This window comes from Solanum pennellii, chromosome 3 (assembly GCF_001406875.1).
Source record: "Solanum pennellii chromosome 3, SPENNV200".
Taxonomy (NCBI): domain Eukaryota; kingdom Viridiplantae; phylum Streptophyta; class Magnoliopsida; order Solanales; family Solanaceae; genus Solanum; species Solanum pennellii.
In genome coordinates this window covers 19,690,157-19,703,009 of record NC_028639.1, presented here as the reverse complement: position 1 = coordinate 19,703,009, position 12,853 = coordinate 19,690,157, and the positions used below count along the sequence as shown (strand labels likewise).

Here is a 12,853-nt window from a genome sequence, read left to right as displayed (position 1 = left end):
CAACACGCACCCTACTGCCTCAAAATAATTTTGGGCTGAATCGGAGGCTGCCTCTGCGATGCGCAGCCACTTCCCGAATCCGGTTATGTCGTTTTTAAGTCAATTTTGACATGTCTAAAAGTCCCAATAAGTATGGGTGTGTTTTGGTAACTTAGGGAGACAGTTATAAAATGTATTTAGAAAATTTTTAACCCCTTTCCCAAGCCAAAATCCCAACACCAAATAAGAAAATCAAAATCCCAAATCTCTCTTCTCTTCCAAATTCTCTCAAACCTCCATTGGAGGGAAAACTCAAGTTCAAGCTATATGTTGGATTTTCATGGTTTCTTCTTCAATTTCTTGTGGGCTTCTCATGTAAAACGGTTTGGTGATACTTCATGTCGAAATAACCTTTCATTAGAGAGTTCCATTCAAAGTTTTCAAAGAGAATTCGTGATCAATCTTCCTATCTCACAATCTAGCCATGGCTTTTTTCTCAACACGTTTTCAAAGGCTTTTTAATGATAAATTGATGTTAAAGTCTCCAAACTATGATCTAGCCTATGTGTGGGCTTTGTGATCTTGATCTTATGCAAATCGAACTGTGATTTAATTATGTTGAAATGTTTATATCTACTGCCTAAGATGTAAATTTATGATGAATTATGTATAGTTGATCCAATGTGGATCAAGGTTTTGAGATTGAATGAAATTGACCTATCTTCTTTTACTTATATAGCTTGTTATGTAATGATTTCAATGTGATCTCGATTCTAGGGTAATGGAAGTAGGATTTCGTTTATGTTAAGATGTTTTTAGCTACTTCCCTATTATTGAATTGTTGATTAAAAGGGAGTATTGATCAATGATGATCAAAGGTTGAGGAATTGGTATGTATTTCCTACTTTCTTTACTTTTCTATAGTATTTTTAGGTGATTGGCCTTATAAGGCATTGATTGGTATGGTCAATTATGGTGGAGGTGTTACTTTATTTTATTATATATGTGATGTGATCATGGCCTGAAGGAAATTGTATTATGAATGTATGGTGATGATGATCATCCAATGTGAAGTCTCATGCCTAGTTTCCATCTAGGTTATATTGCTAATGTTATGAGCATGTGTAAGACTATGTTAGGGTTGGTTTAGGTGCTCCATAGATGAAGTATAATGATGAATGACCCCTTACCTACATAACCCTACATGAATGTGTTATGAGCTATTGTTAGGAGTCTTGCATGCAACTATTGAGCTTATAATGTCTCCTACAACTATTGAGGTTATAATGTCTCCTATGATATTATATTTTTGTTGTTTATGCTTGGTTGTGCATTGTGGTCTTAAGTGGGTGGCTGCCTCAATATTTTCATAGCCATTAGGTGATCATTTTGACTAATGTACACACACTCACATTTCATGCATGCTTACAAGTAGTATAGGTTCATGGTGTGTAATGAAAGGTATTCTCATATGCACTTGTTTCTACTACTATGCATGTAATGTATATATTCATGAAGTATGATCATGTATCCCTTAACTAGGATGACTTGATACGTGTATTGGTATGGGCAAGGGTATGGGACCTTGTCTATGCATTGCACATGTGTGCCTTGATAGGATAGTTTCTAGGTTATGGTTTGCTAGTACATGAATGTGAATGTATGATTATGAACATGTGTGGTCTTAATGTGTTGTGTGAAAGGATTGCTCACATATATGTATACACACACATGTCTGATGGTCTAGTAAATATAGGGGCCTTTAATGATGTTCTCAAGTGTACCCTAAACTAAATGGTGATTTATATATGTTATGTCTACGTGAAAGGACTTCACACATGATTTAGGTTAATAAACTCTCATAGATGACCTATGAGCTAAGCATATGAGGGGTTAACTCTCCTAAGCCTAATTTTCATAAAGTAATGTTAATAAAGTTTTTTCAATAAATGGAACTTAGCTTAGAACCGAGTGAACTTGAACATGAGTGTTATCCCTTCCCATTGTAGAAAGGTAGGTTTACCATAGTCCTCACGAGGTGGTAGCCTCATAGCTTAAAGGGCATAGAGTGATATTTCCATGTATGCCTCCAAGTTGCATAAACTATGCTTGCCACATAAGATTTAGCAACTGATATCACTTAGTATGCTAGCATGTGTAATGTTTTACTTTGGCTAAGTAGAGCACCTCTCCTTGGTGTAAGGCTCCACAACACCAAATTCCATGTAGCACTCATGGTCTTAGTGTCGGTTTAGGCTATAGTTTCCCTAATGTAAAATCTACAACGGAAGTAAAGAACTAAACCCTAACTAGGATAACCTAAGGGAAGTTTCTTAGTGTTGGTGGGCGTGTGGGACTTCACCTATGCATTGCACAAGTAGCTCTTGAAGGGAGTTCTAGAAAGGTGTTCTAATGTATATGATTATGTCTCTGTTACTTATGCATGACATTGTAGTGTTGTCTACTTGTTGTGATGATATTCATAGTATGAGTCTATATGATGTGTTCTTACCTTATATGCATAGTATGGATCTTATTGGATATATGATGAGGACTTGCTTGACATGAAGAAGATTGTCTATGCTTGTCTTGTTGATGTATGAAGTGCATGTTAAGGCTTGTTGTCTCCTTGTAGGTTTACTTAGTATGTGTGAAGTTATGGGAATTCACATGTACATTGCACTAGTAGGATTAGATGGGGATTATGAGCAGGGTCTTGGGATGTCTATTTAATATGCAGTTCAAGTATGCTTTCGTTGACAATTTCCTATATGATGTTATTGATAGTGTGGACTTGCATGTGGTCTTGAAATGAGTCCTATATGTGGTTCATGGAACAAGTTGGTTCATATGTAAAGTAGGTGTATTAGGATATGCTATGTTCCTATGAATGCCTATGTTTATGTAAATGAAGGTTATGTGAATGTTCACCTTGGTGACCTTAAGGTGATGTTTTAGTGTGAGTAGTGGAATGAGACACTATTCATGCATTGGACCAAGGATTACTTAGACGGTTAACTGGGTTAAAGACTTAAGGTAAAAGATAAGATAATACTATGAATATGATAAATGTACTTTAAATGAATAATGTGGCTTTATGTGATGTTATGAATAATGTCCACGCTTATGTGAAGTGTATGAGCTATGTTGTACTTATTATATTAAAGTACTTATGATGTTCTAATAAAATACATGATGCATGGTTTTCAAAGTAAAATGTCCCTTTTAAATGCATTTTTTTGAATGGTTGTCATACTTAGTGCATTCTTGTACTAACTCCATTCTTCTCTACTTTTTACACAAAGTGTAGGTTATGGATTCTTAAAGCATGTATGTATAGTGAAGAGCTTAACAGATGCTTCCCAAGATCAAGGAAACGAGTCCTTATGATTCAAGGATTCTTATGTCAAGTAATTCTTAAAGTTAGGTAATATCTTAGTTAATATTTTAGCTTATAATGATTAGGGCCGCGTCCCTATTCTATTCTATGATGTTGAGTCTATGTTCGCAAAAGAGACTTAGAGTCTAATTATGTATGATGACTTATATTTTATATATATGAAGTGATGTTTCTCGCATATGATGTGCTATGAAACGTTTTAAATTTTCCGCTAAATTTACTATGACAATGCGATGAATTATAACTATGGGCATGTATAAGACCTCCGAGAGGTCAAGTACACCATGTTCCTTCGAGCGGGTGCTCACCGGTCGTGACATGATGGACCATAAAACCACCATTTGGAGAATCTTCCAACCGAACACCGAATGGGGCCAACCTTGAACATCTTTCACTATGTCTTTCTTGGCTTCTTCTACATGAGACAAACCACCCATTTTCATACGACTTAGAGAATCCGTAACCACATTAGCCTTGTCGCGGTGGTAGAGAACACTCATGTCGTAATCCTTCAATAATTGCAACCATCTTCTTTGTCGGAGATTCAACTCCTTTTGAGTAAATACATATTTATGACTTTTGTGGTCCGTATATACATCCACATGCACCCCATAGAGATAATGACTCCATATTTACAAGGAAAACACCGTGGCCGCTAATTCAAGGTCATGAGTTGGGTAGTTCTTCTTATGCACCTTCAGATTCTCCAAAGGCATATGTTATAACCTTACCATGTTGCATAAGGACACAACCCAAACCTACTCGAGAAGCGTCAAAATAGACCACAAAACTCTTCGTACCCTACGGTAAAGTCAACACCGGAGGGTAGGTAAGCCTATCTTTCAACAATTTGAAGGTTCTTTCACAAGCCTCCGACCATTCAAACTTAACACTCTTTTGGGTCAAGGTAGTCAAAAGAGAAGCAATGAACTCAAACCCATACACAAACTTCTTACACTACCCGGCTTAACCCAAGAAACTACTAATTTCGACTAGAGTCAATGGTTTAGACCAATTATTAACTGCTTTGGTTTTCTTTAGATCGACATCTATACCCGCAGTTGGGATAATATGCGCAAGAAACGCCACCGATTTCAACCAAAACTCACACTTACTATACTTGGAAAATAGTTGACGTTCCTTAAGAACCTTCAATACCACTCTTAAATGGTACATATGTTCGCCCTCAATCTTTGAATATACAAGATATTGTCAATGAAGATAATCAATGAGGCATCAAGGTAATTCTAGAACAGCCTATTCATAAGGTCCATAAAAGTCACTGGGCATTAGTGAAACAAAAAGACATCACTAGGAACTCATAGTGACCGTAACAAGTTTGGAAAGTCGTTTTTGGTACATCCTCACCTCTTATCCTAAGTTGGTGATGCACCAACCTCAAATAAATTTTCAAAAAGTAGCTTTCCCCTTGGAGTTGACCAACAAGTCGTCAATCCAAGGGAGAGGATACTTGTTCCTAATGGTAACCTTCTTTAGTTGACGATAATCAATGCATATCCTTAGGGACACATCCTTCTTCTTTACTAACAATACCGGAGCACCCCAAGGAGAAATCTAGGTTGAATGAAACACTTGTCCAGTAAATCCTTTAGTTGAGCCTTAAACTATTTTGATTCGGACGGAGCCATCCCATAAGGATGAATTGAAATGGGATTCGTATCCAGTAATAAGTGAATACAAAAGTCAACTTCTCATTCTAGAGGAATACGGGGAAAGTCATCGGGAAAGACTTGCGGAAAATCCTTCACTAAGGGTATAAACTGTAAAGGAGGAGTTTCGGAATCTATAAACTTAGCCCTCCATATATGGAGACATCCTTTAGAGATAATTTTACAAGCTTTTAAACAAGAATTGAAACAACCTCTAGCAATTAAAATTCCCCCCTTCCATTCTAACATGGGTTCATTTGGAAAATTGAACTTAACCACCCTTGTTCAACAATCGGTGGAAGCAAAACAAGAATGCAACCAACCAATTCCCCAGATGACATAAAAATTAAACATATCAAGTTCTACCACGTCTACTATGGTAACTCTATTGGACAACATTATTTGACAATTTCAATAGACTCTTTTAGCAATAACCGAGTCACCCACCGGGGTAGTAACTAAAAATGGATCAATCAAGATATCGGGCAATATATCAAACTTCATTGCTACTACAGGAATCACAAATGAAAATGTAGCACTAGGATCAAGTAAAGCAAATGCATTAATAGTAAATACTTGTAACATACCGGTGACAACATCGAGAGATTCTTCTTGATCACCCCTAGAACGGAGAGCATAGAAGTGATTCTTCCTTGGAACATCGGAATTAGAACCACTTGCTTGACATTGACCACTCCCCTTCTCTTGACCCCTTATATTTGGACAATCCCTCACCTTGTGGCAAATCATATCACAACCAAAGCAATTACCCGTTCCAGCTAAGCATTCACCTACATGCTTCTTACCACACCTAGTACAAGTGGGTTTTTCACTTGGTGAGCATCCACTTCTTCCCTTTTGGGACTTAGGGTTAGACACCCTATCAACAGAGCCTTGGGAAACTTAGAAGGAACTTGGTTGGAGTACCTCTTCTTGAATCTAGGCTTGTCTTGAATTTCAAACCTTCCCTAAGAAGGACCACCTTCATAAGCCTTGGCCTTCCTAGCATCCTCAATCATCCTGTTATTACTAGTCTCTTCCACTTGTTGATCATGCACCATCAAACGAGAAATATCTATTTTGTCATGTAGCATCACCGAACGACACTCTTCAACCAAATAATCGGACACTCCCTTTCACGATAGGAGAGCACCCCCTAGACGTAACCGACGTCATCATCCTCAAAGAGGACTAAGAATAGCCTCTTAGCATTCTTCATTACCTTTCATAGGTTCAAAATTGCGGAAAATTAAAACTTTTCATTCATATCAATATAGTGAGGTTTAGATAGACCTCTCGCATACTACATAAGGAGTTTACTTAGACCACTCGCATATGAAGCATACATAGGCTTCGCATTTATGACAACATAATTAATACGTAGGAATTAGTCTATTACTTTATATCATATTGAACCATCTTGATCTAGTATAAATATTGGACATAGTGAATACAAAGTCAACATGCTAATATAGGCTTACATCAATATCCAAATCATAAAGGAACGAACAATGTATTTTTGAAAATAAAAATTCAAAGCTAGAATGTAGATATAGGTAACATCCTCGAACATCAGGACCTACCAACGCTTGGAGAAAAGAGTCCAAGTCTTCCTAGATTACCCTCCTAGAAGCTTAATGACCAGAACCTACATATTTACAGAAACATAGAGATATGGGTTAGTACACCACTTGTACTAAGTATGCATATACACACATAAAACCATTTGAATACATGCATGAAAGGGACCATTTCATTTGAAACATTCTAAGTCATTTTTAAATCCTTTATGCACATATAATAGAGCATAAAACAAGAGAAGGATCAAAACAACATACGACAAGTTCATAAACCAGAACAATATCATCATAATGACATATCAGCATTTCATGTTCAATAATTCCTATCATCAACATATAAGACCCTTACCAACAATCCCATCCAAAGCCTATAACTGTTATTCTCATGGAAGTCCTATAACCCCACACAATCAAGTGAACAAGATAGGAGATCATAAGTAATGCCCAGGTTCATAACACATATCATCATAGGTAGGTATCACCTCATATACCAATATATACCAATACAATGTTCATCAAGGTAACCAAGATCATGTAAGAATAACTTCATATAAAGTCAACATTATACATTTCATGATATCATAATACATATAATGTCAACATTATACATTTCATGATATCATAATACATAATAACATAAGAAAAACCTCCTAGGACTTCCATCAAGGCCAAATAGTGTAATGAATAGGTAGAGTCCCATACCCCTACCTACACTAAGTCATACCCCTTAAGTTACCCTAGTTAGTGTTCACTTTATTTCTTCATTTTACTTTCGGGAAGAATTGCCTTAACTGGCATAGACTACATGAGCTAATGTGGTATCCGGTGTCATGAAACCCTACACCGAAAGAAGGTGGTCTACTTTCTAAGGTAGAAGTAAAACATGAACATAGCATTTAGGTGGATCCACTAGCTATTATTGGGGGAAACATAGTTCAAAAACTAGGAGATATGTATTGGACCCTCTTTATGTAAAATTGCATTATAGTCACCATCTTATGAGAACCATTGTGAACCTACCTTTCCCACATTGGGAAGGGACACCTCTCATATCTAGTTCACTCGGTGCTAATATAAAGTCCCTTTTTGAAATGTCTTTAAGTCATTCGTAATCAATAATAGCTTAATATAGGACATAGGAGACTAACCCTTGTATAGAATATCATATAGCTCAGTAGGCATTGCATGAGAATGTTCTTTCATTCCTACCCTTCATATATGTGGATTAACACAATATAATCATCATGTCATAGTAAGGCACATAAGTGATTCACAATCAACCTTATATCATTGTACCTTTATCATAATCTCAAAATCCATATATTCAAGACATTTAAATTACATTCATCATACAATCACATATATAATCTAATCACATATAATACTTCAATTGAACATAATCATCAAGTCTAAGCCATCACAATTGAAGTAAAGGATTCAAGATCATAAGCTATTACCAATTCACCTTCATAAGCCTCCATCAATTGTCTTACCATCAACCAACCATATTAACCATCAATAGGCTTAATAACATTATACCATAGGAATCTATACAAGAACAAAGTTAATTGTATAATCACTAACCAATTCATCATCAATATATGACCTAGGGTTAGAGGATTCAATCCTAAAATATGTTACCCTAGGCAGTCCATAGATGTATTAGAATAGTTAAAACAAGTCTAACAATAAATACATTCATCAATTCCCCTCAATTCATAAGCAAGATCTAAGATTTGGGGAAATTGGTGAAAAGGACATGATCTATACAAATTACCATTAATCAACATGAATTACTAAACAATCTACACTTAATAAGCCATGGGTAATCACAATTAGTCATAATCAATCATCATTTTCAAGTTTAGAAGAAACCCATTTGTAGAAGAAAACCCTTGGAATTGGGTGATTTAGAAATTAACTTTGAAGGGACGTCTTTGGGAAAAGAAATGCAAGAGTGAAGACTCCATACCTTTATTGAGAATTAATCCTCAAAATTCCAATGAAATCCTACAGAAATTGGTCTTCTTCTTCAATCTTTCTTCTTCCATCAATGGAGGATGAATAGAGATAGAAAGTAGAGAAAGGTGAGAACGTTTAGGTTTTGATTTGGGGATTTTATTTGAGTGAGTAAATGTGAGGTACAACTAATTGAAAATCAATGTATAACCCTCACATGAAATACCAAAAATACCCCTCACTTAAGTTGACACTTTAATGAAGTCAAACATGAATTCCAAATTTCAGATTTTCATCATGCAACAAGTTCGAGATGTGGAGCTGTTTCTGCAAGATTTTGCTAAATTAATTGTTGAGACAGAAGATTGGGAGAAGTGCACTCGACACATACAAAGATTTTTGGTCCATGTGGGACCTAGTCCGCGACGTGGAGGCACTTCACCATAGTGCATTTCTGCTCTGCCTTAGGTATCTTGTTTGGCCAAGTTTGGGGTCCCTTTGTGAACCCCTAGGGCGATCCTCTTTGGTGTAACCGGGGGGCTGGAACCAAAGAAAGATTGTACCCGGCGTCCCTTCCTCTCATCAGGCAGCTATCTCGAGCTCATTGAACACTAACCTTCTTCTTTCAGACCTGGATGTTTTGACCTTATATACATGATTTTACCTATTTAAAGTGATTTTACAAGTTTTAGAATTCATGCAACACCTCCAACCCTTCACGCAACCTAAGCATCTTTTACTAGTTGAATTGCACTAACTTCCGAACGTCTTGGATGTTTCATGACGTTTTGACTCTAACACTTCCTAGATAGTTTTAATACATTCAGTTAGGCTCAGAAACAGTGTTTTCAGGCTTGGTTCATCATGTGAGGATCTAGACCAAGTCATGGACTTTTGGATTGTTACATTATCCCCCCTCCCCCTTAGGAATATTCGTCCCCGAATGACACTTCACAACCAAGAACATGCATATAATCATCTTGAGCCACAACTCATAGGAGTACTTAACAACTTCATTCAATACATAACATGACATTACCCATAGCAGCTCAAATCACTACACATAAGAGCTCAACATTTCATAACTTATCATGAGGAACTACCTTCTCAACATCAACATGAGCTCAAAATGACATTAAAGAGTTACCATGCTATTTTTCTCAAGACAACACCAAATGACTAAAAATCCCATGAAGGCAAAACTTACATTTCACATTATTGCAAGTTAACACAAAAATCCTTTTTAATGAAAACTCATTTTGATATAACCTTTATCAAAATATGCACATACTGAAGAATAAGACAAATTCATATTATTTATTGTGTTCATCATTATTAGGAATGACTAACCTTAATCAAGAAAAAGATGAGGATAACGGGACTTCATGTTGGCCTTGGCCTCCCATGTTGCTCCCTCAATTAGGTGGTTTCTACATAGGACTTTTACGGAGGCAACCTCTTTGTTCCTCAACATCTTTACTTGGCGATCTAGAATTCGCACCGGAACCTCTTCACAGGAGAGGCTCTCATCCATGCATAACCCTTCAATAGGAAGAATGGATATGGGATAAACAATACACTTATTTAGCATGGAGATATGAAATAATGGATGAACCGAAGATACTTCACTAGGTAATCTCAAGTCGTATGCAACCTTTCAGTACAGTTACAAAACCCTATAGGTACCCACATACTGAGGACTTAACTTCCCCTTCTAGCCAAATCTCATCTCCCCTTCCATAGGTAAAATATTCAAATACACCTTATCACCCACTTCGAATTCAAGATCTCTTATTCGATTGTCGGCATAGGATGTTTGCTTACAATAGGCAGTTTTCAACCTACCCCTTATCACCTGAAGTTTTTCTAAAGAATCATAGACAATTTCGGGACGAAGTAGTAAGGACTCACCAACCTCAAACAACCCAACCGGAGACCGACATCTCCTACCATAAAGTGCTTCAAATGGAGCCATTAAAATGCTCGAATGGTAACTATTATTAATGGAAAAATCAATCAACGGCAAGTGATTGTCCCAATCCCATTGAAGTATATCACACAAGCTCTTAACATGTCCTCTAGGATTTGAATAGTATGTTCCGCTTGACCATCCATTTGGGGATTAAAAGTGGTGCTTAGCTTCACTCTAGTACCCAACCCTTTTTTTAAAGGTCTCCAAAAACGAGATGTGAATTGAGCACCTCTACCCAATATGATGGGCAAAGGGATCCCATGAAGACTCACAATCTCATAAATGTAGATCTTTGCATAATCCTCCGCCATTTAAGTAGACTTAACAGGAATAAAGTGAGTGGATTTTATCAATCTATCCGATATCACCCAAATTGAGTCATTTGGCCTCCGGGTTTGAGGCAACCCAATAATAAAATCCATATTAATTTATTCCACTTCCAAGTAGGAACACCCATTTCTTGAATTAGACCACTAGGCTTTAGATGCTCGGCCTTCACTTGTTGGCAATTTTGACACTTGGATACAAACTCAACTATGTCCCTTTTCAAGCTATCCCATCAATATACCTCTCTAAGATCACGATACATTTTGGTGGAACCCGAATGGATGGAATATCGGGAACCATGAGATTCTTCTAACACCCTATTCCTCAAATCATTAACATCATATATGCATAAACTATTTTGGTACCTTATAACAAAATCCCCCCCCCCCATGGAGAATGATTCATTCGACTTGCTAAGTACCGAGTTATTCAACTACATAAATAGTGGATCAAGATATTGCTTAGACTTCAAATCAACCACTAATGATGACTCGGAGTTATTATGAACCACAAAACCACCATTCGGGAAATCTTCAAAGCGAACACCCAATCTAGCCAACCTTTAAACATCTTTAACTAGTTCTTTCTTCCCTTCTTCTACATGAGACACACAACCCAAGGTCATACGACTTAGGGCATCCGCAACCATATTGGCCTTGTCGTGGTGGTAGAGAACACTCACGTCGTAATCATTTAATAATTCCAACCATCTTCTTTGTCAGAGATTTAATTCCTTTTGAGTAAACACATATTGAAGACTCTTATGGTCGGTATATACATCCACATGAACACCACACAAGTAATGTCTCCATATTTTCAAAACAAACACTACGGCCGCCAATTCAAGATCATGAGTTGGATAATTCTTCTCATGCACCTTGAGTTTTCTAGAGGCATAGGGTACTACCTTCAAATGTTGCATTAGAAAATACCCTAAACCCACTTGGGATGAATCATAATATACCACAAAACCCTTAGTACCCATCGGTAATATCAACACCGGAGCGGAGGTAAGCCTCTCCTTCAAAATTTGGAAGCTTCTTTCACATGTCTCCGACCACTCAAAATTCTAGGTCAAGGTAGACAACGGAAAAGCAATGGACGCAAAACTATCCACAAACCTCCTATAGTACTCGGCTAAATCCAAGAAACAATAATGTCAGTTGTAGTCAATGTTCTAGAAAAATTCATAACCGCTTCGGTTTTCATTGGATCAACCTCAATACCCTCACTAGAGATGATACGACCAAGAAAAGCCAGCGATCTTAACCAAAACTCACACTTGCTATACTTAGCAAATAGTTGGTGTACCTTGAGAACTTGCAACACCACTCTCAAATGACCCATATGATAACCGTCATTTTTAAAATATACCAAGATATTGTCAATGAAGACAAACACAAAGGAATCTAGGTAATTTCGGACACCCTATTCATTAGGTTCATAAAAGCCGCCGAGGCATTAGTGAGACCAAAAGACATCACTAGGAACTCATAGTGACCATAGCTAGTTCAGGAAGCCGTTTTAGGTACATCCTCACTTCTCACCCTAAGTTGGTGATACACCGATCTCAAGTCAATCTTAGAAAAATATCTTGCTCCTTGGAGTTGATCAAACAACTAGTCAATTCGAGGGATAGGATACTTGTTCTTAATAGTGACTTTATTGAGTTGGCGATAGTCAATGCACATCCTAAGAGACTCATCCTTCTTCTTAACAAACAACACATTACACCATTTTAGACGTACAACCTCACTTAATCAAATTAACACTTGTAAAGTGTTGCCTAAATCTATTAATGCTACACTCTAAAAGTGTAGCCTTAGTTTTTAGCTTTTGGCCACGGTAATATTCGGAACACTTGTAAAATGTGCTTTTTAATAGAATAGACTTCAATTTATAAGCGTTGTCTTATCATAATATAATTGGCCACACCTATATATATATATATATATATATATATATA

General features: G+C 36.9%; 1 protein-coding gene across 1 annotated transcript; it reads right to left on the bottom strand.

The window, feature by feature from the left end:
* Window positions 1-5,460: 5,460 nt before the first annotated feature.
* On the bottom strand, window positions 5,461-6,110 carry LOC107013254. Its single transcript, XM_015213211.1, has 2 exons — window positions 6,032-6,110; window positions 5,461-5,942 (listed from the first exon to the last, which is right to left on the bottom strand). The coding sequence occupies exons 1-2, from the start codon at window positions 6,108-6,110 to the stop codon at window positions 5,461-5,463; spliced, it is 561 nt and encodes a 186-aa protein (XP_015068697.1).
* Window positions 6,111-12,853: the final 6,743 nt, after the last annotated feature.